General features: G+C 46.4%; 1 protein-coding gene and 1 long non-coding RNA gene across 4 annotated transcripts in view; one reads left to right on the top strand and one right to left on the bottom strand.

Annotated features, from left to right (window-relative positions):
• The window catches only part of rbms3 (RNA binding motif, single stranded interacting protein), a 150,071-nt gene extending 142,638 nt beyond the window's left edge, over positions 1 to 7,433 (top strand). For both annotated transcript variants that reach the window (XM_072716314.1, XM_072716313.1), the window contains exon 14: positions 697 to 7,433. In XM_072716314.1, the coding sequence (XP_072572415.1) occupies positions 697 to 700 (4 nt within the window). In that variant the 3' untranslated portion in view covers positions 701 to 7,433. The remainder of the gene's footprint in view (positions 1 to 696) is intronic.
• The window catches only part of LOC111857839 (uncharacterized), a 33,360-nt gene extending 6,005 nt beyond the window's left edge, over positions 1 to 27,355 (bottom strand). Inside the window, exons 1-3 of one of the 2 annotated variants that reach the window (XR_002841450.2) lie at positions 26,870 to 27,355; positions 9,696 to 9,831; positions 7,142 to 7,922 (exon numbers count right to left, since the gene is read on the bottom strand). This is a non-coding gene — a long non-coding RNA (uncharacterized lncRNA). Of the gene's footprint in view, positions 1 to 7,141; positions 7,923 to 9,695; positions 9,832 to 26,869 lie in introns of those variants that run through there. The other variant, XR_002841451.2, reaches the window with a different exon arrangement.
• Positions 27,356 to 27,556: the final 201 nt, after the last annotated feature.

Here is a 27,556-nt window from a genome sequence, read left to right as displayed (position 1 = left end):
TGCAAATTGGAATCGACAGCTCCCTTAATTAGCGCTGGCATGCCGGAGAGCCGCCCCCCCCCCCCGGCCCCCCCATTGATCCCGGCTGCTGTCTCGCTAACGAGACGTGATGCACAGCAGTCATGGTGACCTTCACTTTACCCGCTTCCATTACACTGTCACAATGGTTTACGCTGCGATTTATTTAAAGGTGCCAAGGTCATTCCCCCGCTATCGATTAATACTTGACTTTGATATTTTAATTTAACACGCCTCTGGAGCAGAGGCACCGTTCCAGGCTTAGCCCCTGTGCCCTGTACAGTACTCCATCCTGGGTCTCGAACCCAAGACTTTCGGGTTATGATTAACTCATTAGCCACTGTAGCTCCTGCCATCCAATCACAGTGCTCAAACTCGGAGTCAATGACTTAACTAAAACAAAAAAGACTAATTTTAGGCAACATATATAAAAGTTTCCAGATATTAATTATGAAGCAGATTAGGACCACTGAGTAAGATCACTGAGCTTTCCTTTAGCAAAGAAATAGGTTTTCTTTGTCCCTGTGACCCTGCCCAGAATCACTAGTTAGAGGATGGATGGATGGATGGATGGATGAATATGGTTATTTTCTGTGTCATACTCCACTTTATATCATATGGTAATTCATTCTACTAAGAAGTCGCCTTTAACTGCTGTCTCTCCCTCTCCCCTCCCAGATAACACGGGACAGAGGGGCATTACCTGGGACTGCATTGCCTTGAGTTGGGGGGAGGGGGTGCTGGGGAGGGCTGCACTGAGACTGAGGCTGCACAGCCCCCAAAAGGACACTTCTTCATTTTCCACGGGGCCCCGCCAAGGAGGTTTGTGACGGGCAGAGCCGTGAGCTGCAGTCTAGTAGCCTGAAAGCCTCAAAAAGGCTGAATTTTTTTCTTCACAAAATTTCCTGAATAAAAAATAGAAAATATTAAAAAAAAAAAAAAAACAAAAAAAAAAACAAACAAAAAAACAAAAGAACGTGCTGGTAGGTCTCAGAGGCGGTGAGGTTTTTTAAATTAGGAGAGGAAGCCAGTTTGAGAAAAGTTGTCTTCCTCTGATATTAAACTACTCTTCCTTTTCATTTTTTTATTACTTGTGTTAAACTTTAGTTTTCTAGAGAACTTTAGCTACGTTTTTTTTCTTGAATCTTTATTGCCTTAATTTCAAGGACGTCAGAGACTTTTCCAGAAGCGATCAGTCACACGTCTTGTTAAAAAAAAAAAAAAATCTAATGAATGAAAGTCGCTTGGACCAATTGAATGGTACAAGATATTAAACAGAGATGAGCTGAGAAGAGAGAGATTGAAAAAAAATATTGAATAAGCTGTACAGATTTAATAGAGAAGATGTTTCTTTGTTAGAAGTGAACTTTATTCATCAGTGGCAACCAGGAAGCTTATCGTGGGGCGGGAGGGAGGGGGGGTGGGGAACGAAACGGCCATCTTGGAAAAGGGGACTCAGAGATTTCCAGAACAAGGAACAGTTGCAGCGTCGGCAGAATTTGGCCTCTGTTGCAAAGCGTGCAGAACATGTTTCTTCTTTTTTATGTTTGTTTTTATTTCATTTAATGCGGCAGAATTGCTATTGACGGCATTAGTGCTTTTTACCCGCAGCCTTTTTTAAGAGCTATATGATGTTTTTAGCCTGTGTTGCTTGTCACATTGCAAAAAAAAAAAGAAAAAAAAAAAACTTATGAAAATAAATAAAAGCTAAAGGAATTGAAAAAAGCTAAATCAGCAAACTGCAAATGTAGATAGAAGCTTATGGTTAAAACCAATTTGTGCAAAAGCAATAGCTAGAAGAAATTGTTGACAATTTCTGTAGTTTTTCTTAGTTGTGAATCAAATGCAGGCTGTGGATGGCCTATTTTATACCAAAGATGAAGAAACACCCAGAAGCTGAGGAGGAGAAAGAGGTTTTTACTTTGTTAGGTATTTTTTTATTATTATTTTGTTGTTCTCCTTGTTCTCCTTGTTGTCGGTGTTCCTGTTTTTTTTACACCTTGACCTAGATGGCCGGACCAGAGGCTCGTTTCCTTTCTAGGTGTATACTACCTTCCACTGGCGGTTTGTGGCGATGGCACCGGGCCCTGAGTCCAGCAGAGCCAGAGTATAGCCAGAGTATAGCCAGAGTACAGCCGGGTGTGGACGGAGTGTGCTGCTTTTGGGTGGGGGGGGGGGGGGGGCGGGGAGAGAAGGGGCAGTCACTCCGCTCCTCCTGTGCCTCCCTGTGACCTCCCTGTCCCCTTGGCTAGCCGGTGTTGGATACAGCATACCAGTCACCTACGGCTGCATAGGAAACCCCCTCCCCCTACCGCCACCCTAACCCCCCCCCCCCCCCACGCCCCCCGCTTCGTCATGATTCGTTTCTTAAAAACACAAGCTATTCCACCTCTGTCAGAGAGAGTAACTGTCTAGGGCTCACCTCTGTGTATTTAAATTGTATGTCAGCTACCTCATTCTTTCCCATTGTTACGTTCTAAGGAAATACTCAGTAATGACAACAGCGCATTTCCACTGTCCGTGTAGCTTAGCTCCGGGGCAGCGGAAGGCTGCCGATCGGTCTGGGACTGCTTGCCATTCCCCCTTCACCACCTCCAGGCTGGTGACTTCATTTCCTGAGGCTCGTCCTCGCGCCCCAGTACTGATGTCGCTCTCTACAGCGCTCACCTGCTTCCTCCTAATTAGGCTCTTCCGAAACAATGCCATCCAGCGGCCACTCTGCCTGAGGCCGGCGCAGGCTGGCTGGAAAGCGTTTGACGGGATCCCAAGGTGTCTCCTGGAGAAAAGCCTAAGCAAGCTGAGATCTGCACCGGGTCCCTAAAGCGCCCCCCCCCCTCCTAGCCAGCCATAAGCGACAGCCCACCTGCTTCGCTGTGCCTTCACCTTGTGAAGGATGAGGCCCGCTCTTCACGCATGTTACAGGAGTTTGAACAATCACGGCCCTCTTCTAAGCGGAGGACCACAGTAGGAGAAAGGCAGGCACCAGCTCTTTGCAAGGCATGATGGGTAGGAGAGAGATTGTGTGAGATGTTCTGAGTAGCTGACTCCGAGACATACAGTCAAATACTACAGTTAAATCGTTTCTCGAGTGCCTTGTTCCGAAGCTTTACGATCGATTCTCCTAATTTTAAAATGCAAAAAGCACACACACTCACACTCGCAGCTGTAGAAGAGGTTTTGTATTGCTGTACTAGCTGATCTTTCACTTACATTTTTTTTCTTTTACAAAAGGTGCTAAGACAGAGGTGGCTCGTGTCTCATAAGAAACTAGAGCTCACAAGTTTAATGACACCATGTTCCATTAATGTAGTTTAACACACAGTGATGTATGTCAATGATTAGTGATCAAATATTTATGAATAGCTACAGCATCAGATGAAGGTGTAGTTAAAATTATGACATGAAATATAACCACTGACAACGGCAATAATTCCTGACTTTTTGATGTATGTTGGTGACTGAACTGTCACAGTGATTGTCCAAACTCCTGCGACATTGACAGACGATAATCAGGCGGTTTAATAACCTCAGATATGCATCATTTCTGTTCGAAGAGTCCTGCAGGACCTGTAAATCAGAACCATTTTCAAGGAGGAGGTGATCTCTGCTCAAAAAAATAATTTGAAAAGTTCAGTCATTTGCAATTTAAATACACAAGGTGTGTTTCGTGATTTTTGCTGCTGTTGTTTTATTTTACTATTGCTTTTTTTTTTTTTTATACTGTATTTTTTCTGTCTTTTTGGACCATAAATTGTGTTGTGTCACTGCCAGGCACAGTTGAGATCTACAAGCATGTCCTGTTGAGTCTTCTCACAGGATTTTTGTTATGCTGCGAGTCCTGTTGAAAGGGTGGTGGTGGGGGGGGGGGTCGTTGGGTTGAGCCAAGCGTGACCAATACTGCCCCCATATAGCCGACCATTGCAGCGTTGAGCATCTTCCCTTTTCCACCAAGAATAACTCATGCGTGAGAATATGAGGGGTCTCCCTCAGGGAAAAGACGTTTCTGCCAAGAAAGGGGCTTGTTTGCTCCCTGATGAAAGCAGAGGGCATAAGGCCACAGATCAGCAATAGGACAGCACATAGCAAAATCAGAACCAACCCCCCCCCCCCCCCCATAGTCAGCTGACCACATGCTGTCCTGTCTGTGTAGAATGGAACTATGGGTGCACCAGCAGCTCCTTCTAATGCACAGATTCCCACCAGAATTGCAAGCTTTTAATCATTTCCCCCTTTTCTGTCCAAGCTAAATAAAAGCTGCTGGCCCCATTTTAACAGACAATGGGACATGTCAAGCCACAGTGACACGATGTTGATGCGTTACCTGGCCGAATAGCGCATGTAAAACCATGTTTAAAAGGGCAAGTTTATTTTTTTTTTTAAAAAAAAGGCTATCGGTCCTTATAAAAAAGAGTGAAATATCCTTGTAATACAATCTAATAAAATATTTCTCTGGCATAGCAATCTGTCTAAACTGCTGCGTTTTTTTAGATCAGAAGTGGTCAAACTCAAGTTTAAGACAGCAAACTAAGCAGACATTAATCAGGTCAGCTCTGACCCTAGAAGAGAATCCCGACAGAGCCCAAATAGAGGGGCTTGGGATATGGACGTTATAGATTGGGGCATGAGTGCCTCTTGAACATTAATGCTCGGATTAATGTGCGGAAGTAGGAGCAGCCATTTTACCAATGGCACGCACCATTACAAGCTTGGCCAATCAATGATAAGTAGAAGGGGCCATTCTGACTGATCATGTGCCACCTTACTTAGCCAATCAGCAGTCTATGAGTAAAATCATTCTGTTTGAGGGAATGCACCCTGACAAATAGGGCCAATCAGTGATAAGTAGGAGGAGCCATTCTGAATGACACGTAAAAGCAGGATTAATTAAAAGGGAACCTCATTAAACAGGCTGGTTTAAAATAATTCATTCTGGCTTTAGGAGATAATGTTTGTTTAATCTTTATGAATCCCCTCCCCATCTGGGAAAAAGAGCCCCTCCCCACCTGACAGTAGGCGAGCTCATAGCACAGCTGGCTGTATGTTCCTGCTATCTGACATATTTTCTGGAGGGATACCAGGTGGTTGGCTCGAAGCTGGGATCTCCACTTTTGGGTTTGGGCAAGGGATGTGTTAATAGTCTCGTGGACCATGACAGTTTGGTCGATGTTCTTGGACGGTCAAGCACAGTGTGGTTCGGTACAGTACAGCACAGCACAGCACGTTCCGGTGCTCGGGAAGAAGAACTGGCTTCTTGCCTCTGTTTTTGTGTGAGGAAAAAAAAAACGAGGAAAGTTATTTTCTTTGTTATCCTGCCTTTATTTTTTAGAAATGACTAAATGTATTAGCTGCTACGAAGTTCAGTATTTGAGAGCCAGAACTGTGAAGCGGGAGGAGGAGCTTGCTGAACGCGCCTTCCTCCATGGTAACCGGGTGCCATGGCGACGCCGTTTCCTCAGCATGGCCGCCCACGAACAAAGCCTCGCGTGTACAGTACCTCTCCCATGTCGCAAGTGGATCGCCACGAAATTCATGTGGCCACGCCCTGCCGGCCAAAAGCAAATGACCTAGACTGCATCAGAGCACTGGGACAGCGATTAGAAGCCAGGGGTCATTCTGATCCTGACGTTTGATCCCTGTCTGATTAGCTGAGGTTTGATTAGCTGTCTGCGGTCAGGAGGTACAGAGATCTTGATTTCCCTCACAGAGGTTTGAGGCCTGGGTGCCTCTACCTCTCAACACTCCACGTCGGATTTTCTGGATACTGAGCACCTGAGACATGCTGAGTGAAATGGAAGGATTTGCGATCCCCTCCAAGGGTGGGTGCTGTGTCAGTCAAGCCTGTGTTGACCTTAGAGTTAAGTGCTTTATTTCTCTCTACAGAGAGTGAAGAGTCACTATGAAGCTGACATGAGCGTTGAGTGTTGAGGAAGAGCACTGTGATGAGCTTCTGCTGTTCCAGAAGAAAATGATAGTGCCAGAGAGGATTAGCTTTAGCGAAATGTGTGTCATCCTTGTTGTGTATAAGTGAGCACCACCAGAAAGGAAGGGCGAAAGAGCGCTATCTGCATCATTTGGCTGTGAAGCTGCTCTTCCTACATTGTGTTTGTGGATGTCTGACATTACTCTTCATCTTCCTCCTCAGTGATCTCTACAAAACATTAAAATCCTCATGATAATGAAAGACATGAACCACAAGTGTACTTACACTCTGCATTTACCGTCGTCTGAGGAGTAACATAATTATGAGGGGCTGAACCCCATTCATCATGCTGCCCATGACCATGTAAAACACTTTGTCACAGACATGACAGCAGAAGGTGCTCCCTTGCCTGATTGGTTAATATAGCACGTGATGGAAGAGGATGACCAATGGCCGATCCGCATTTCCAGAGTGGTGGATATATACACAAATCATTTTTCCCTGCTGGCAGTACAGACGATGTGTGTTCCCCTTAAATGCACTCACAGGCCTCACCCAGTATTGTTCAAACGTGGTAAAACATTTCTTTACCAGGAGACCAGGAACTTTAGGTGCACCTTGCAACTGTTGGTATTACATTTCTTCCGCTGAGTACATCTCTTTTAAAGCTCTGTATCAAAGCCCACAGTATTTTAACACACAAATTGTTAGTGGGTCTGCTGATTGTCACCAGATTGCTCACATGCCATGTTTAAAACATCAGAGATACTCTCCAACCTGATTTGGAGATTAGACAATGGATTGGAGACAGGCCACAGGCCATCTCTTCCCACAGAGTGATTGTCAATTACGATGTGCTAGAATCAGCCACTCGGCTAATTTAGATCACAGGTCCAAAAGGCTTTTGAAAGATCACACCAGTGGAATTAGCGTTTAGCTCATGAGGCTCCAGCTTCCCTGAGATGGCAGTGTCCATGCGCTCATGGTGAGTTTTGCTTTCCCTCTGTCTGCATTGGAGACAAAGTGGAGCCAAAATTGCATATCCACAATTGCAGTCATGTGATTGGCGGTCGTCCCCAAGGACTGGGATTTGATTGGTCATGGAGGCTTCGCGTTCAGCATGCTCGCGCCTTTCTCTGCGAGTTTCTGGCTCTAGGAAAAAAAAAATGTATTGGAGTAACATAGAGGGAAAACCATTGAAACTATGTTTTACCAAATTTATTGAAAACAACACAACCTCTATTAGACATTAAATTATTAAAGAGAGGAAAATAAGAATATTTATGAAATCCTTTTTGTACAGGTGTTTAAAAAAGACGCAACAGAACGGATCTTCGATGCTATTTTTTTATTTGTAGTGCTGTCATGCTTCCCATGTCTCTGAATTGTGATCCTGAGAATTTCTGTAGATCAGTGGATGTTAGATTTAATCTTCTGTTTTATTACGTTTTTTTTTCTTTGAAGAAGCTTTCAATAAAAAAAAAGTTGAAAATCAGATTGTTCTGTGGCTCCTTTTTGATCTTTTTCTTCTGTTGTGGTTATATTTGCATCCACCGGCTTGGGGTTGAGCCCCACATGCCATACGCTGGGATTCTGTATCTGCTCACACTGCACTTACAGCAGCAGAAACGCTGCATGTGAAGTTTCACTCCTAATCATCATGCGGCACCGACACATTCAGAATGAAAAACGGAATAGAGAACAGGCAGCAGGCATCAGCCATGACCAAACAAACACAGATTTCTGTGCTGCCATTATTTAGATGTTTGTTTAATTCTGTTGTTTTTAATAATAATAATACTGCAGCTGCTATCTATTTTACAGTCATTATCTACACCATACTCACAATACTAGAAATAAACTAGAGACAATGTTGTATCCCTCTACACATCTTGTCTTGTTTATGATGATTTGAATACATTTTCATGGTAACAGCTTGTCTACTTTTGAACGCAAAAAAATGCCCAGGACTCTCTCGAGTATCCTCCCGAAAAGAAAGATCAACCATATAAAAGTTAAAGCCCACATCAACATTATTATTAAAATGAACGATATTCCAGAAAGTTACACAAACCCTGTTATCACAAAAAGATGTACTGTATTATGTTAAAAAGGAAACAAAGATTATTTGCCAGTAGGAACGGGGATTGCTGAAACTAATAGCTGTATTCTTCTAGAAAAAAATTGCGTAATGACTTACTGTACAGATGTTATGAGAAGTGGAAATCACAATTATGTAATTAATTACATGAAAAACACTCCTTTATATCTGAAGGAACCTGCGATAGGCCAGATTGTCACAAAGATTATTAAGGCCCTTATATGAGTTGACTCAAGTGTGTCATTTGTTTCCCCCTTTAACTCAAATTAATTAATTTCACTTTTAAAATATTTACTTAGTTTGGTTATTTTTGATTTGCTAGTATATATATGTATGTATGTGTAAGTAGGTATGTATGTGTAGGCCTATATACCAAATACAATTAATTTCCCATGTGGGTATTGTAAATTCTCAATTTTTACTGTATAAGCAGGTAGATCTCCCATCATGCACAGGGGCAGGAACCCTTCAGAGAAGGATCCCCTGGAGTGAGGCATGAGCCACTGGCTAGCCTCCATGGACAGAGGAACACCTCAAGAGGAAGAGGCATCCGTTAGCATACAGTTGTGGCCAAAAGTTTTGAGAATGACACAAGTTTTGGTTTTCACAAAGTATGCAGCCTCAGTTTTTATGGCGGCTTTTTTCATATGCTCCAGAATGGCAGCAGGCAGGTGTGAGTGCATCTGCATCTGCACGTTCAGTGAGGTCACACTTCTGGAGGATGGCCTGGTGTCAAGAAGGGCAGCAAAGAAGCCACTTCTCTCCAAGAAAAATGTCAGGGACAGACTGATATTCTGCAGGGATTGGGCTGCTGAGGACTGGGGTAAAGTCATTTACTGTGATGGATCCCCTTTCTGTTTATTTGGGGCATCCGGAAAAAAGATCATCTGGAGAAGAAAAGGTGAGCGCTACCATCAGTCCTGTGTCATGCCAACAGTAAAGCATCCTGAGACCATTCATGTGTGGGGCTGCTTCTCAGCCAAGGGAGTGGGCTCACTCACAATTTTGCCTAAGAACACAGCCATGAATAAAGAAAGGTACCAAAACATTCTCCGAGAGCAACTTCTCCCAACCATCCAAGAACAGTTTGGTGACGAAAAATGCCTTTTCCAGCATGATGAAGCATTGTGCCATAAGGCAAAAGTGATAACTAAGTGGCTCAGGGAACAAAACATCGACATTTTGGGTCCGTGGCCAGGAAACTCCCCAGACCTTAATCCCATTGAGAACTTGTGGTTAATCCTCAAGAGGTGGGTCGACAAACAAAAACCCACAAATTCTGACAAACTCCAAGCATTGATTATGCAAGAATGGGCTGCCATCAGTCAGGATTTGGCCCAGAAGTGGATTGACAGCCTGCCAGGGCGAATTACAAAGGTCTTGAAAAAGAAGAGCCAACACTGCCAATATTGGCTCTTTGCATAAACTTAATGTAATTGTCAATAAAAGCCTTTGACACTTATGAAATGCTTGTAATTATACTTCAGTATACCATAGAAACATCTGACAAAAAGATCTACAAACACTGAAGCAGCAAACTTAGTGAAAACCAACAATTGTGTCATTCTCAGAACTTTTGGCCATGACTGTACTTGGAGAGAATGCACATCTCAGCCCGGCACTAGAGGCAGTCTGAGGATAAAACTTCCTGCTCACCTGCTGACAGCCTAATTATCAGCAAGTGTCTGCGCCGGTGTTGGGTTGCGATCCCTTCAAAAGCCACGCTGAATCGGCTTGGCACTTTTTCTTCAGTCTCGATTCGGTGTTTCGGCGGCCGGATGGGATTTTATTGCTGTCGGGTGAAAAATGGTTGGGTTGCTAACAATGTAATACAGTAAGAGGAATGAAGTAAAAATGAGGAGGGAAGCATTGGGGGGGGGGGGGGGGCATGGGAAGGAGATGTCCAAATCCATGCTGAGGCTCCAACTCTTCACAAAGAGTCAACCAGAGGATTCTGGGTTTCTCAGGGATTATGGGAAGAATTAAAAGAGATTGACTGTGTGCGTGTGTGTGATTGCGTGATTATGTTTGTAGTACATTGTAGGGGACCATATTTTCCCTACAATGTAATAAAAACCAGTTATTTTGACATTGCGGGGACCATTTTTCAAGTTAACCTTAAGGGTGTCGTGACTGGGAATAGGGTTTTTCCCATAGAAATGAACGGAGAGTCCCCATTTACATCGGTATGCCAAGATGATGCACGCACGCGCGTGTGTGTGTGTGTTTACAAGTAACACTGTGTATAATACTTTATAGTACTGTATTAATGTAGAACATCTGTACAGCATTGCTTATGTATATCTGTGTAGCCCATATAGTACTGCGTTCAAAGGCCTACGAGTATTACTGTCTGTGTAGTACTATCTCTGAAGTACCGTCTATACAAAACGGTCTGTAGCACTGAGTTTCTTAGGTTGTGTGTTTGATGCCGTGTTTGAATGTAAACATTACCTTAGATCTAAAAAACGTTGAGTTTGCTAGACCACTCAAACTGTCAGCTGTACTCTGGTGTCATGTCTCAGCCTGACCACCAGAGGGCATCAATGATCAACCTCAGATTCTGATGCTCCAATTCACCAGCTAATTACAAGAGGGTCTAGCTGCAGACGCCTGTAGAGTGGAGCTCCACCGGAAATACGTCACCTCCACAGGAAACACGTGATCTTTAAGGACGTAAAGTGGAGCTCCGGTTAGGGTTAGGGTTAGGGTTAGGATTAGGGTTAGGGTTAAGGTTAGGGTTTATTCGCTGTGACACAGAGTTGAGGCCACGTGTTTCCTGTGCATCTCTAAATGCAGAAATACTTCAGCAAGTGGAAATATTTTGGTACACACAACTTACACACTTGTTAAACTGTCATTCATGGGTTTCAGACAAAGTCTCCAACATGTTTATGCAAATCTGTAGGAATCACTATGATTCCTACAGATCGAAATGGCGGTGTAATTGCTTTGTATTGTTAGCTTTTAGCAATACATCCAGGTTGCTGCATGCTATTAGACGCACTCCAAGGCGGCACAGCTTGTGTGACACAAGTGCGGCAGGACAGAAGGTAAAAACGATATAGAGGTACGAACAACGACTGGTGTTAGTTACTACGGGGTCAAGACTTAGACAAGCTATTTTCTGTAAGCCGAACCTCAGACTAATGGTCAGTTTGTTCCGTAACCGCTGAAAATGGCACCCGCCAGGAGTCCAATTAAAATGTGCTTTCATTGAATTGTCATTAAAAAAAAAAAAAAAAAAAAAACGTTTACCCATTTACACCACTAGGGTGCAGCATTGCAGCACAAATAAAATGTCCCTTGAAGCGTATTTTAGAGTACAGCTAAAACACTGGAAAATGCACTAATAAAAGGTAAATCTGCGCGTACAGACACATGCAGAATCTTAAGTTCTTCAGAAGCTATACACATGCACCCACCAACTATTCATATACTTTCAAGCAGTCTTCATGAAGTAGAAAATATCACGGGAAACCATTTGAGGTTGAGGAATCTTAAGATGCAAGATGGTGAGAGTAATGTGTGCTTGTGGCAGCTGCCACAGGTCACAGAGCAGTGAGTGCGCCATTCAACTAATAAAGGAAGAGCAAAACATCACAAGGTAAATGGGGCAAACCACAGACCTCCACGTATAGGGGTGCTGGCAGTGAGGGTGTGGTCCAGGGCAGTTGGAGCAAGGGCGTATTCAGACATGGACAGTAGGGACAGCAGAATATTGTGAGAGTACCATGTGTGTTTAGGAGATGGGGGGGTTGGGGCTCACTTAGTCCTTAGCCATGTTGAAACCATACCTACTCACTTGAGTCAGAGAGAGCATTTACATTTTGCATAATAGGAGACGCTTTTCTCTGAAGTGATGTACAAGTGAGGCAATTGAGCACACTACAGACATATATGGAATGTAAAGAGGCGTCAGGATAGTAGAGGAATTTATGGAACAGATGGGTCTTGAGGCATTTCTTGAAGGACGAGAGGGAGTCTGATGACAGCAGCTCATTTCATCACCTGGGAACCACACAAGAGAAAAGCAGAAATGATGTCACAATAAGAAATGCCTCCCCTTGGGCCAGTGACCCCACCCACTGCACACCTATAGAATGCATTCCCTTTGAATCACAGACCCTCCCCTCTGGATATGTTGCAGAAAGTCTTCTCTTTGACCCGCAACTCCCACACCCCTGAGGACTTACAGTCTTCCCCTTGGCATTTGTCCCTCTTCCCCCATGGGGAGGTCGGTCAGTCAGGTCCAGCCCCATCCTGTTCCCCCCAGAGTACAGTGTGTGGTGCAGTTATCTTATGTGAATAGCTTATTCATTTTACATATCATTTCAATGGTGTAACATAGTGGTCACTGAATGGTTAATCACAATGAACAGGTTGAAATTTAAGACATTCATAATCAATTGCGGCGCCCTAAACCCCCCGCCCCAGTAAAGTATACCATCGCAACTTGGTAGCACCTCAGATTATTTTCCTTGTGAAAGCAGCTCTCACTGTAAAAAACATGGAGACCACTGCATTAACTCACAATGCATTGTGTCACATACTAACCTCCCATATAGCTACATTTTCCCCTGCAGGCTGCAATGTTATGCAAACTGTAGTCAAGGTGGTCTGCATGAACAGACTGTGGGACAGGTGGTCTGTATGCATGGGCTGTGGGACACATGGTCTGAATGTATGGGCTGTGGAATAGGTGGTGTGCATGCATGGCTGTGGGACAGGTGATCTGCACGCATGGGTTGCGGGACATGTGGTCTGTATGCATGGGCTGGAGGACAACTGGTCTGCATGTATGGGTTGCAGGACATGTGGTCTGTATGTATGGGCTGGGGGGGACAGGTGGTCTGCATATATGGGTTGCGGGACATGTGGTCTGTATGTATGGGCTGGGGGGACAGGTGGTCTGCATATATGGGTTGCGGGACATGTGGTCTGTATGTATGGGCTGGGGGGACAGGTGGTCTGCATATATGGGTTGCGGGACATGTGGTCTGTATGCATGGGCTGGAGGACAGCTGGTCTGCATGTATGGGTTGCGGGACATGTGGTCTGTATGTATGGGCTGGGGGACAGGTGGTCTGCATGCAACAACTGCTGTCAAGGTGTTCTGCATGCACAGACTGTGGGGCAGATGGCCTGCATTCACGGGCTGCTATATGTGTACTTGCATCTGACCCCCCTCCCTCCCCCCTCCCCAGAATGACCCTGTTTCACCTTCTGCTCCATGTGCCACCTTTAAAATCACAGTGGAAACTGCCAGAAGTATGTAATGTAAACTCTGTGCAGTTGAGCTCAGTTCCCCCTCATTAAAATGTCCCTCTTCAATCTGAAACCGGAGGCTGTTGAGCAGGGTGGGATGAGCAGGTTTCACAGTGAACGAATGCTAAGGCCAGGTACTCTGAACCCTCGGGGGCCCCCAGTGTCCACATGGGGGGGGCGGCGTCACTTCCAAGGCTGTGCCACTCGACAATGCTGGCATTCATGGGGCCGCCTTCTGCCGCGGGGAGCTTGCCGAAAACAGCCCTCGGCTGCGCTGGGCGCAGGGAGCACAGGCGCTCCTTTGTGCCTCCTTCCCAGCCCACGCGCTCACACCGCTATCGGGGTCCGGGGCCTCGTGCTCTGGGGCCTCAGCCTCAGCCGCAGTGCCGTCTGCGACCCTAGAAGCACATCGCAGCACTGCGGACCAGCTGCGGTGCCATGCCCGTGGGTGGTATTTTCTTGCTTTGCCACTGCCTACAATGCCCAGGCCGGCAGCTGGATTAAACAGGGCATTTGCGGCAGTGGCAGGCAGCCCCCGGGACCCCACTGCGACACTGCAGCGAGGCGTCCTCCAGAGGAGCTTCTCTTTAATCCCATAAAGCGCTTCCCTTTCGGGGTCGTCTCACGCGGGAGAATAAACACAGCAGCACAGGCCTGGTCTTAGGAATGCGAGGCATGGCAGAGCAGCCGTCACACCCTGCGCTTCCACGCCTGCAGCTGCCCGCTGTCCCCCCCCCACACACACACCTGCCAGTGTCTCTCAACCTGCCCGTCTGTCTGTCCCTGTACTTCTTCAAGATCTATCTGCCGACCTGCCTGCCCATTACAGGTCTGCGTGTCTCCTGGCCTGTTTGTTGACATTTCCTCCGTTGTCAGTTATTCTAGCAAACGGTAAAATGAAGAATCAGACATAAAATTATTCCGCCTACAATAATCCATCCAAGAAAATTATGCTCTACCTCAGACTTCAGTAACCAGGCACTGTGGCAGTAATCCAGAATCCAGAAATAAAGTGCATCCAATAAATAAACCAGGCTCCAAGAATCCAGTCTGAAGTAGTCCAGGCTACAGTAATCAAGCATGCAAGAAAGTAGCAAACAACGATGCAGGCTACAGTAATCAAGCATGCAAGAAAGTAGCATAGAGGCTGCACTGATCCAACACACAGAAATGTATTATACAGTAACTACAGATCCAGATGACCATAATCCTGGCTACAGGAATTCAATGGGAAAGCAGGATTCTGTAATCTGGGCTGCTGTAATCATCTGCACCTTCCTGCTTGCAGCAGTAATCCAGAAGCAGTCTTCACTCTCCTGCCAAGACTACAAAGAACTGGGTCTTGTTAAGTGCTAATGACTGGGAGAGTCTCCTGTTGCGGACTGTGCATTTATCTGTCTATGGAACGGGCAGGAGCTGCTTGCTGGGTCTGTGCTTTAAGCGCTGTGTTAATCACCTGCCTGGGCGACTCTGCCTTGCTGGTGAAGCTATGGACAAGGCCAGCCAGGCTCACTTTGGGATGTCATCCAGCGAGCGTGGCCCGGGAACAGGGGCCATCCCCAAAGAGCCCAGTCAGATTCCAGTACACCCACCGGGCCCATTCAGACCGAGTCAGTGAGGTACAGTGGAGATAGAATTTGGCCCGTTTTGACGTTGTGTTTCTATAAAGCGCCGATGCGCCCTGATTGGACAGCAGAAGAGATAGCCGGCCTGGGAGTGACGTTGCTTGTTTATCCTCGGAGGGCATCAGTAACGTTATTGTTCGAATGCTGTGCCAGACCGTTCATGGGCTGTGGAGACAATCGCGGCTTAATCAGACGCGGATCACAATGACCGGAACAGTCCCGCCCATGGCTAAAGCCTTTGGTTATGAAGCTGCCACACTCTCGCTATCGCTAAGGATTTGCCATTAAAATAACCCTCATTCTGAACAATGCCTCGTTCAGCCGCTCATCGCTTATGGACGGAGCGTGCTGGTGTCGCAAAGTGGCCACTCCCAGTCCAGGAAAATGCAAGTGGACGGCAGAGAGACAGGCTATTGCCACACGGCCCCTAACTTCCTGGGAACTGAAGGCGCTCTTGCATGTGACTCATCAGACCATGTCGACTTCCCGCAACACATCTTGTATGTTTTCCTGCGAAGACATTATTATGCATCAGTCGCTCACGGTGTTGTTTTCAACTTTCACAATTTCATCACCCCCCCCCCCCCCAAAAAAAAAAACAAACCCAAAACAAAATGGCTCCGCCCCCTTTAGTAAATCATGCATCTCCATGGCTGCTGCAGCCTCCCTGGGGTCACGCTTGGCCGGGGTTATCGCCACTCTAACCCTGTGCATGGGGGGCAGCCGTTATGGTGAGAGCCAATAAAAAACAGCCCCGATTCCTGTAACCACGCTCCCCTGCCCCCACCCTCCACATGCTAAGCAAACTCTGGCAGACTGCTGGATTAGAGAGGCCTGACCGGGGGAACAGACGGAATGGAAATAAAAATGGAGAGTCAAGTTAACTGCAGTCCAGATGCTCGAGGAAAAGACAGGAAAAAAAACTCTAGCAGATGGATCCACAGCTGGGCAGAGTATAGAGCCGGCGCGGGAGATCACTGGAGGAACAGCAAAGCCGTGCAGTGTTGTTGGACACCCGCAACATGGCTCATTCTGACACCTCTCCATTTAATTCATCATGAATATCTGACTATAAATTCATTGCATTTTCACCCTCCCCTCCACCCCCATCCACCCATTGATTGGCTGATTAATGTGCAGTGGGCGGGTCTGTCAGTGGCAGTCGACACCACCGGCCGTGATGAAGCCTCTGGGACCCCACTGCTGATTAACAGTCGGCGAGCTGATTGGATCCGGAAGTGCGGCATGGCCGACGTGTCGGGTGCCTATGACATTAACGTCAGCGAGGCGTGTGCCGTGACTCTGCTAGACCCCGCCACCCAGGTCCCTCGCTCTCTGCCGCTTTGCAGAGCTCTCCCCGCGTCTCTGCCAGTGCCTGACTCAGGTGTTCCTGGAATACAAGATAATAATGCGACTCAGATGTGGAACATTGACAGATTAATTCCACCGCAGCTTCCGTTCTACTGCTATGAACTATTGTGAAAAAGTAAAGGATGATTTAAGATATGAGGAATAAGAAAATGACCAGAAAATGACATCTCAGATCACTGTGTATTCAGGACTCATTTTTCCCAAGCATATCTGAGGAGGTGCCTCTTTACATCTCCACTTTGGAGTGCTTGTCTGTTTTCTCTTCCCCCTCTCGGAGCTCATGCCGGAGTCCCCTGTGAGCCTCAGAACCCCCACATCACCAGGATACCTCCAGGCTTCACCCTCTCCTCCAGCGGATTAGCTCCGGCTAACGTCTAGCTACGCTTTAGCTGGCTCCAGGTTCTCCATCCCTGTGGCTCCACTAGCTCTCGATACGAAAAGCGGCCAGGAGCAGAAGCCCGGCACACTTTTCTCTTTTATTCTCCTTCCCAGAATTTGGCCTCAGGACTTCACGGCCAGCTTAGGCCTCAGATGTTGGTGCTGGTTACCACGGTACCTAGCAGACAACAGATGTACACAGCAGCAGATGCTGGCTTTGCGTAGACCAGCCTGAGATGGGGGAGGGAACATCTCTGACCAGATATACCTCCCCAACCCTGAAACACATGGCTGGGCAGCGGGGAATTAACTCTGTCCAGGGCCACAGAAAGACACAGCTGGGCCCTGGGAAAATTCTACTAAATGTAAATCCAACTGGGCGCCCCCTAGTGTCTGGACCCCTGAAAGTCTTCCCTTTTCTCCCCCAATATGGGCCCACAAGTTATCCGTATCCAAAGTGAGCATTAGAGAACCTTGGAGACATGGGTGTGTTTACAGGTGTGCAGGGGATGGACGGTGCCCCCCCCCCCCCCAAACAGACTGTGTGTCCGCCCAATATCCGAGCTCCGGCACTGGGCCCCCATCCCACTGGGCCCCCCTCCCAGTGTGACGCCAACAATGTGCCCCCTGACTCTCAGCTGGAGGAAAACACAGGCTGGGTAGATGATTCAGGAGCACAGGGCCAGTCAGGCGCCGGTGACTTGGCGGCGGGGTTGGCATTGCTGTGGGAAAATGATGGAGGGGGGTCAGATAAGAAAAGCATGTAGTCTTCATACCCCCCCCCCCCCCACACACACACACACACACACACATTCTGCACACTGTGGCCACCCTCGGATGCTGAGAAACTGGACAGTATCCTTATTGGACCGTGACCAGAGGTGTAAAGAGTACCTGAAAACCATACTTGAGTAAGAGTACAGATACCTTACTGTATAAATTACTCCATTACAAGTTACAAGTCACCAATTCCAATAAGACTTGAGTAAAAGTCGTAAAGTATCCAATTTTAAAAGAACTTAAGTATTTTACTCGTACTGAATGTAGGCTCAAAGAACACCAAGAAATGTGGAAAACAAGGAACTATTTATTTATGAGGCTTTATTTCCTAATATAGACATTAAATTGAACACCTCAATGTTTCAAAATGGCAGAAGAAAATAGAACAAAAAGTCAGTCTCAGTCAAACTCAAATGTTCAAAAAAAAGGTAAAACAATAAAAAAAAACTAATAAAAAAAACTAATTCAGAGCTGACTTTAATGGTGTTTTAAGGGCAATTCTTAAGGGCAATTCTTAAGGGTATTTCAAGCAAAAATGGAGCACTCATAGTAATAAAATAATGACTTGAATTACACCATGATAATTATCAATATTGTTTGATATGATCATGATAAAAATATTTTTGCTATATCGCACAGCCTTAATGGATGCTACCACAGTGGCTTTGCTAACTAGCTAATAACTAGTAACCCATAGGAAGCAAGCTGAACAGTCGTTTGAGCAGACAGTAATATCTGATGACGCACAAAGTCTTTAAGTGTCAAGTCTTGTTAACTACATGGAAGCTATATTATCAGCAAGAAGGTCTTTACCTAGTTACCATAGTTTTGGTAGTGAGTCGGCTAGATAGTCAGCTAACTGATGGAAACATTTAACCAGCAGCAAAACAACCACAAACAACCATGCGGGTCCCACAGTAAAATCTTTGTGCAGTAATTGACAGTCAATAGTGTGTCTAGCAGAAACATTAACAAACAAAATAATAAATAATAGATAGCACTGTTATTACACTGGGATACTAAAGATTTTTAACTTAATGACATAACAGGTACTACAACGATTCCGTTCTGCGAGTTCGCTTTGGCTTCCGCTTTAAGACGTGTTGGACAAGGGCGTGGCTTTCGCGGTACGAATGGGCCGGGTTGGATGTGGGCGGGGTTGGATGTCCAACCCTGCCCTCCTGCAGGCTGCAGCCAGACATACTTGAAGAAATTAGCCGTGGTAGATAAAGATCCTGACTTGTCGCACGCAATCACAATGTAGCGAGTAACGGTAAGCGTCCGTTCAAATGTAGTGGAGTAAAGAGTACATATATTCAGTCACAAATGTAGTGGAGTAGAGAGTAAAAGTTGCTTATATTTTTGATACTCAGTACAAGTACAAAGTAGCCAAAAAAATACTTAAGTACAGTAACAAAGTCCATTTACTCAAGTACTTTACACCACTGACCGTGACCCAGTCTGTTGGACGTCTATGACATCTGATAGGACCACGACTGCAATAGGACAGCTGATAGGACCACAACAACACCCCTGAAAAACCTGTGACCTGGGCTGCTGGGCTCTTACTAGTGCTGAGACAACTGTGGTCAAGTCCACTGAAGATACGTAGACCATAATCCTGATTGGACCAGGACCAGTCCTCTTCACCTCTATCAGACCTGAATATGACCACCCTACGTGTCAATAGCTGAAAATTGAGTCTTCTGGTTTAACAGACAGTTTATAAGGTGCTGCCATACCCACACGGTGACTCTACAAACATCACCAACATCTGCATCGGCCTGCTCTCCACATCTCATCTTACCCCATGCCGTTCCAGTCTGCCTCGCTCACCGTGGTACTGTATACCCCAGCAAATCCCAGCGTGTCATTAGGACTGGGGGACATCACGAGTGATAATTGCTGTAGAGTCCAGAGATCAGCCTGTGCCTCACTTAATGAGGACCGAATCCTGGATGCAACTGTCTGACTGTTCATTACCCACAATTCCCATTCACCAAGATCAAGGCTTTCTACTGCAAGACGTTTCACAGTATCGCCTGGACTGCATTAAATATATTAAAATACATGAAATTGCTGCCATAATGAATTTAGACGCGGGATATTGGAAGTAACCAGACACAAATGACTTACAGAATCTTTATGCAAATGTTATTTTTTTATTATTATTGCTCTCAGTGCTGCCTGTTCTGCATTAAATGTCAGAAAATGTTCTGTTTGATTTGCACATTGAGCATATCTCTGTTCCTAGAAAATTCAAACACAGACAGAAGGCAGACAATAGAATACAGTAAAGGATCTCTGCAAATGGTGAGTACAGTACAGTGTAGGATCACTGCAAATGGTGAGTACAGTACAGTGTAGGATCTCTGCAAATGGTGAGTACAGTACAGTGTAGGATCTCTGCAAATGGTGAGTACAGTACAGTGTAGGATCCCTGCAGTATGGAGTGGAATCTCAGCTAACTTCGATTACAGTGTAATTCTGCTGAAATTTGCTGTTTCCCTGTAACTGGAGCGCAGTGCAGGATGCCCTCAGTTTCACCAATCAGTGGCTGAGCAGGAAATGTGCAGACAATACGAATGTCCTTTTCTTAGTGTGAACTGCAATGACCCTTCATCCAGTCAGTGTGAGCGTAAGTCACAAGGCACTGCTTTGCACGCATGTGCACCTACGCCTTAGTTCAGCTGCAAGAAAGTGCACACGTGTGGAAGTGAGTGTGATTGTGAGGCCGGTCCAAAACCCGGCAGGAACATCAGATAATCCTGTTCTTGATTTGTGGCTCAGTTAAGGTGAGAAACATGTCCTGTTCCTGAACCAGGATCAACTCTATTCGACATGTACAGCCCAAGTACAGGAAACCTGTCTTGGTGTGACTGCTCACAATAAATGTGTTGCTGGTAAATAGATAAACTTTATTAATCCCTGAGGGGAATTTATCCAATTAAAAACTGTAACTTTTTCTACCGTTAAGGCCCTGCCCCTATGTAGGTGTTCGTCACTGCAGACGCACACAGACCTGCCAAGTCTCACGCATTTCGCGGGAGTCTCACGCATTTAGAATGATCCTCCCACACTCCCACAAGCCCTTTGCTTTCTCACGCATCCATGTTTAAGTTTTACCCTAAAAAAAGACTTAAGTTTTGCCGTTTTAGAGCATTTTTCTATCACCGCTACATGGCATCTGAAAAAATTACCTGAAATCAACCTGTTTGAAAGAAAAATCTTCAGAAATAGGAAACATCTGGGAATTTCAGTAGCTCCAGCATTCTCCAGCGAAGTTTAGCCACCCCCCCAGCACCCTTAGGAGGTCTGCCTGCAGGGTTCGTGCACACTGACATACAATTATCCAAATGGTGCCATCAAAAGCAAGTGTTGTTTTTTGTGATAAATCCTTTGGTTTGCCATTTTCACAAGTGCCATTACATTGGTATATTTCTATTTGCAGACCCCATATTGCTGTCCATAGCCTGGGGGGTCACAGCACAGGGTCAGCTAACATGCAGCACCCCTGGATCTGGGGGTTAAGGGCCTTGGTCCAGGGCCCGCGGACATGTGACTGTTCTACCAAGGCCAGGCCTTGAGTCAGCAACCTTCTCATCACAGGTACAGAGGCTTAGCCTGCTGAGCCCCTCACCAGCGCCCAAAGTCTGATGTGGGGTTCAAACCCATCGTATCTTAAGTCCAACACCTTAAGCACTTGGTCAACCCGGTTTAGTCTGCAGAAAAACACCTTTACTTAACACAATATACCGTTTGTTGGGCTGCCGGAAATGGATCAGCCCAAGAGAGACAGATTTTTATAAAATAGTAATTTTTTGTTCAGTAATATTAATAAATGGCATTAACAAAATACACAACCGTCATCCACCCCAGTGCAATGTGGTGAAACCGATCGTGGTCCCGGAGGCCCAGGGTAGGGGGCGCCCTTGAGCAGATGCCAGGCCTGATGTTTAGAGACTTTTGGGGCAAACCTGCACATGGGAGGAACTAGGACAGACAGTCATATAAGTATTATTTTTCTGCCCATGCCATAACTTAAATTATATTCAAGGATACATTCAATTAAAATATTATATAATGTCTAATATAACATAACATGAATTATTATATACAGACAGTCCCTGGGTTTTGAACGAGATCCATTCTTTAGTCTGTGTTTAAGTCACATTTATAGAGAAACTGGAACAGCGTTAATGATAATGAGATCTGACAAAATTGTGGACCAAATTACACCAAATTACATGTACTGTAGGTGTGAGTGTGTCCTGTGAGGGGTTGGAGCCCCATCCTGGGCTGTTCCCTGCCTTGTGCCCATAGGCTCCAGACCCCCACAACCCTGAATAGGGTAAGTGGTTACAGGAAATGGATGGATCATTTTCATGGCAGTCTGTTTGTAAGTTGGATTTCCGTAACCCAATGACTTACTGTAATGTCATTTAATTACTATAAAAATACTTTTTCAGCTAAGGTTAATCTGTTTGCCTGTATGAGTGATTTTTTTTAATATTGTCAAATGTTCTCAAACAGTTGAATATGTTGTTCAAAGGTACAGCATCATGTCCTTTTATAACCATGGGCTCGGCAGTTGAACCCACACTCTCACTGGCGCCAGTAAAAGTCTGTTGAGAAAGTACGCAATTTCCGCTGTGGTTTTTGTGGCCCATTTGCAAATCTTACCCAGTCCTTCCTGCCTACCCCGGTGTGGGCCTGCGGGGTGGGGGGGTTCCTGCTTGTTAACACTCACACACCATAAGAAGCGCACATGTGGCTGATTTAGCTCTTAGCTTCACACAGCCGGGCAAAATCACACTGAAGGCTTTGCCTGAGGCCTGAGTAGATCCCGCCTAGAGCCTGACCCTATGCCCCTCTGGCGCTGGGCCAGCCACATCTCTGCACCACCTCTTTGGTAAAGGTGTGACCCAAATGGCTGAAACAGATGCCTGGTAGGTGACAGGAAATGAGAAACCACTGAAGCCTGTGCTTTTTTTCTGTTTTATATTTTTAATTTCCATTTGAGTTGAATTGTGTTTGAGCACCGGCCCGGTACTTGCTGATCTGTGTCGCTCACATGCACACGTACTGTCTCTGCACACAGAACCTGAGATGCTGATATCCGAGGAAACAGTCAACATTTGCAGACTGTTAAAACGATGTCTTTGACTAATAAGGCCAGTTCCCTGAGCACACTCCACGGTAAGTAGGTCCCTTATACGACTGAAGTGGGTTTTTTTTCCCAACATAATGGGTTTGTATTTAGTTACTTTAATCCGCACAGTGCCTGTTGCTAACCACACAAAATGAGCAAACGTAAGACAGAAAGATTATCTGCGGAGGTAGGAGAGTTTTAACACCGTGCCACACCTAGCGCCAAACAGACTGGTTCCGTTAAGGATCCGGCGAGATTCCTGAATGAAATTCGGTTACACCTGTTACCCCCCGGGGGGCTGAGGGCGGGGTCCTCGAGTGGCTCGGTTACTACGCCAAGCGATCGCTGACTTGGAGGCCATGAGGTAAAGCGCTGTGATGGTCAAGGGAAATAGGCGAGTTTGTTTTGGTTCGAAAAAAGTCAAAGACAGGGGAAGAAAACAAGTGCTCACAATAAGGGCACCTCCCCAGCGCCTGATCGACGCTGCTAATGGAGGAATGTTGTAAGGGGACTGGCAGGCCTCTGCTCCTGCAGGAAACCACGGCTAATGGGAACCAGACCTGTAGGTGGTACAGGGGAATTAAACGGGGAGAACTCAAATTCATTTCAGTGAGTGCCTTTGGCTGTAACCCCAATCAGGATAAGCAGCTGATTAGATGGATGGATGGATGGATGGATGAGGGAGAGCGGGATGGATGGATGGAAGTTTCTTCGATAAATTATCCAGCTGTGTATAATAAACTGTGAAAGTAAAATCAAACAGCACATTCTTTTTGCAGTTGCTATCTGTCTACAATCAGTGGCCACTTTATTAGGTTTGCCGACTAAGTACCAGGTAGGACCCACTTTTGCCTCCAGAACTGCTTTAAGTGATGACCAGCTGTGAGTTTTTTGAGTCCTTTCTGAACACACTGTCCCGAGCTGTTATTGTTAGCCTTTAGCTGTAATGAGCCTGGCCATTCTCTTCTGACCTCTCTCATTAGCGAGGTGTTTCCAGCCGCAGGAACACTGCTGGCTCGGTGGCTGTTGTTTATTGCCCCATTCTTTATAAACTCTAGACGCTGTAGTGTGTGAGAATCCCAGGAGGGTGACTGTTTCTGAGACACTGGAACCACCAAGTCTGGCAACAATCTCACCACCTTCAGAATCACGTCTTAGCTGTTCTAATGCTTAGCCGCACAGAAGCTGAACCTCTTGACCCTGAGTGCATATACACACCCATCTTCAACAGGCACTTATCACACCGAGAACTGTGATAGGCCCGAGTCTACCCGAGGGAGCAAGGATACCAATTCATCAAATGGGTGCACATGCGCTATCACTATTTAAGAGACTGCAATTCATCTAAGGAGAACATGAAGGAGAAGCTAAAACATCTCCTACAGGCCTAGACCTCTTATCAAGGTTCCTAGGATCTCAATACTGCCCCCTCCTGGACAAAGTCACTATGAAGCTCTTACACTGGATCTTGAACAAATGCCATGCTGGGACTTTTTGAATTTTGTCGGTGTTTGCGTATATATATATTCTTCCTCCAAATGTCCACCCCAGGCAGCACAGGCTCCAAGGTGGGGGGGGGGCACCCTGGATGTGGTGCAAGTTGAACAAAGGGCACACACACTGACAGGCAAAGAGGGAAGGGGTGAAGCTCGAACCTGCAACCCTGGAGGTGCGACACAACTGCGCCGCTCACTGGGCCATATATGGTGGTGGGTTTGCAAAAATCCAAAAGCAAGATGTAAGGGAAACAGGTATGTAATCCTGCAACACCCAAAGGGAGGGAGCTGATGAGTTTTCCTGCTGTTTTTTTGGAATTTTACAATTTATAATCGTTGTGTAATACAGGCTTTTTTAATAACATTTTTTGCTGGCTTTCCAGGAGCTGCTTGAGGAAATGCCTGGCGATTTCAGAGGCACAGAGCTGCACACTCTTCACATTCAGGGATGTATTTAGTCTGTTCCATGTCACGCGGATCCCCTGGAGCTGGGGTGGAATTCATGGTGAATTAGAGTCGTTTGCCAAATGCTGGTAGTTAATTTAATCATGGAAACGCACCCATGTAATATCGTGGCAAAGAGGTGCTCTCTGTGTGAGAATGTGTTAGAGTCAGGTGATACAAATGTAAGAACATTTTATTTCAATGAAAACTATGTTCCAAATTTGGGGAAATAAATATCACAGGAAAAAATATTTGCATTGCCCATATTTTACGCAATAAGATTAGACATCCACTGTAAATCAGATTCTCTACAGAGCAGGTCGATTCGTAGGCTCAAACAAAATGGCTCTTTCACTGTCACACCACACACACACACACACACACACACACACACATTCACAGGTTTGTAATTATATCTTTATGGGGACTTTTATCCCAACATGACATGGGAACTCTAGTCCCAACATGACAACCTTAACCCCTACCCAGCCCTAACCTTAACCAAACGTAATCAAACAAATTGGCTTTTTTCGTTTTTTGATAACATTCACAGATCTTTGTGGGGACCTGAAAAATGCCCCCCACGATGTCAAAATAACAGGTTTTTATTACATTGTGGGGAACATTTGGTTCCCACAATGTAATGTAAACATAACACACGTGCACTGAGAGCTGCTGTTGAGGAGAGTTTGCCTCTCTGACTGCAGAGCAGGAGCCGGCCAGACTCTGTCGGAGTAACTTGGCATCGGTGCCTCGTTCGCCAGATTCCCTCCATCTCATCCATCTCTTTCCATCCCTCGGTCCACATCTCCCATCCACCCTGCTCCACGAGGCGGGCAGGAAGAAAGGGGGGAAAAGCAGAGAGGAAGAGAAGAGGGGGAGCAGAGTGAAGGAGAGAGAATGCGTGGGGGAAAAGTGAGCGAGTGGGTCATGTGTCCCGCTGCATGCCACAGTGCTGAGGTAAGAGTACAGCGAGGTTGGCATCACGGCCCTAAGCGCCCGCTGCTCTGCGCTGAGCACCGCAGAAACCAGCGATACAGTCAGGGGTCACGATTAATTTTGACACTGTCCCCTTAACATCTGACCCCCCCCATCACTGACAGCCAAGCACTCAGCACGTACAATAATCACTGCTATCTTTTTGCAAACTATGTAATGTGCGTCTGTCCCATGCACGAGTCCCCGAGCAGCCCCCCCTCTGTCGCGCTCATCCCCATTCAGCGCCTCTTCCCTACCTGTCAGTCATGCCCGGCCCCTCCCCCGCCCCAGCCAGAGCAGATGCTGGATATATCCCTGACAGAAGGGGAAGTATTGCGACACGTCTTCATTTAGTGACCAGACTGACTCCCGGACCAGCGTGAGTGTGAATAAACGTGCGCGCATCAAATATAAACGCAGATGTAGGTGTTAAATTAATGACCATAGACTTCCTCTCAGGACAACGACCCTTTTCCACCGCATGGAGGAAATGGGCTAAAAGTAAACCAGCACACCTGTCATGCAGCTTTGGGCTCTAATGTCCCATTTCCAACGTGACTCATGGTTACTGGTGGACAAAGCCCACAGCATACAATGCAAGAAATGCGTCCCACGGAGGGGGGTGCTTTACTCACCCTGGACAATGCAGCAGCAAGGATTTTATGTTCCTCTACTCCCACAAATGTTATCAGTGCAAGTCAGCGGACGGACGGATCGGCAAACACAAGCCAAATCTGCACAGCCTTATATGTACAAACACAGCGGTACACAAACTTAGGCCGGGAAAGCTAAGGATCATTCCGTATAACTTAGACATGTAACTCGGGTCTCGACTCCGGCTCTATGCCAGTGGAGTTTGCACGTTCTCCCCCTGTGGTTGTGGGGTTTCCTTTAGCTTCTCCGGTTTCCTACCACAGTCCATAAACATGCTAAAGTGAATTGGAGTTACCAAATTGGGGAGAGGCCCCGGATCCCTGCAAGCCTGCACAGGAGAAGCGGCTATGGAAAACTGGTGAATAATTCAGACAGACGGCTGCACATGGGACGGGACTCTTATACGTGGGCAGTTATATAGGCAAAAACACACACAGACAGCCAGGCCACAACGGAAAATGTGATTCCTGTCAGCACGGGGAGGCCATTAATCACTATATGCGTGCCAGGCGTCGGCTCCGTAACGGGGGCTAATAAGACCCCGTTACGAGGAGCAAACAAAGGGCGGCAGGCAGCAGAGGCAGCAGAGGCAGCAGAGGCAGCAAAGGCAGCAGAGGCAGCAAAGGCAGCAGAGGCAGCAGAGGCAGCAGAGGCAGCAGAGGCAGCAGAGGCAGCAGGGCTCACCAGCAGCTCCTTGGCCAGGGCAGCTGGCTGGCCACTCGAAGGACCGTGAAACATGGCACAGTCTTAGAGGTGCTGTCTCTTTGTGCCCCCCTTCCAGCCTCACCATCCCCTACAATGGCCGGATGCGGGCTGCACGCCCCCTGCTGGCAGGGAGAGGCGTTGTCCCTGAAGATCTCTGCTTCTCCATAAGCGTGTTAGCACTTCAAAGTGCGTTTGCCTTGTACAAAAGCCAGGCCAAACATCGATTCTTCTTCTGACCCGGGATGATGCAGGAATCCACAAGGCAATGTAATTCTGCACCAGAGTACGATGCCTCAGTAGCTTCAGTGCATGCTGCCTCAGTGGACAGCACCGCTAAAGTTGCTGGTTCGATTAGTGCTCCCTAGTCTGGGTTTGCATGTGGGTAGCTGAACTAGTGACTTGCCCATGTACTGCCAGCCCTGCGAAGGAGCAACAGCCTGTCCTGGGAGTCCCCTGTCATGTGACCCCTGCCATGTGACTCCCTGCTCTCTGTGATTGGCTCCATCCTCGGTATGACCCTGTATTGGATAAATGGCTATGGGAGACAGACGGATGTAATGTAATATGGTTATCCTAATGTGATAAGGTCAATCTGCCAGAAGTGCTGAGTGTGTCATTCCTGAACGGAACATAGTGACCCAGTGGGGATGATCAGTACCTTATATG

Source organism: Paramormyrops kingsleyae, chromosome 9, assembly GCF_048594095.1.
Source record: "Paramormyrops kingsleyae isolate MSU_618 chromosome 9, PKINGS_0.4, whole genome shotgun sequence".
Lineage (NCBI taxonomy): Eukaryota > Metazoa > Chordata > Actinopteri > Osteoglossiformes > Mormyridae > Paramormyrops > Paramormyrops kingsleyae.
Note: the sequence above shows the minus strand (reverse complement) of the source record. Positions and strands in the feature narration are given on the sequence as shown.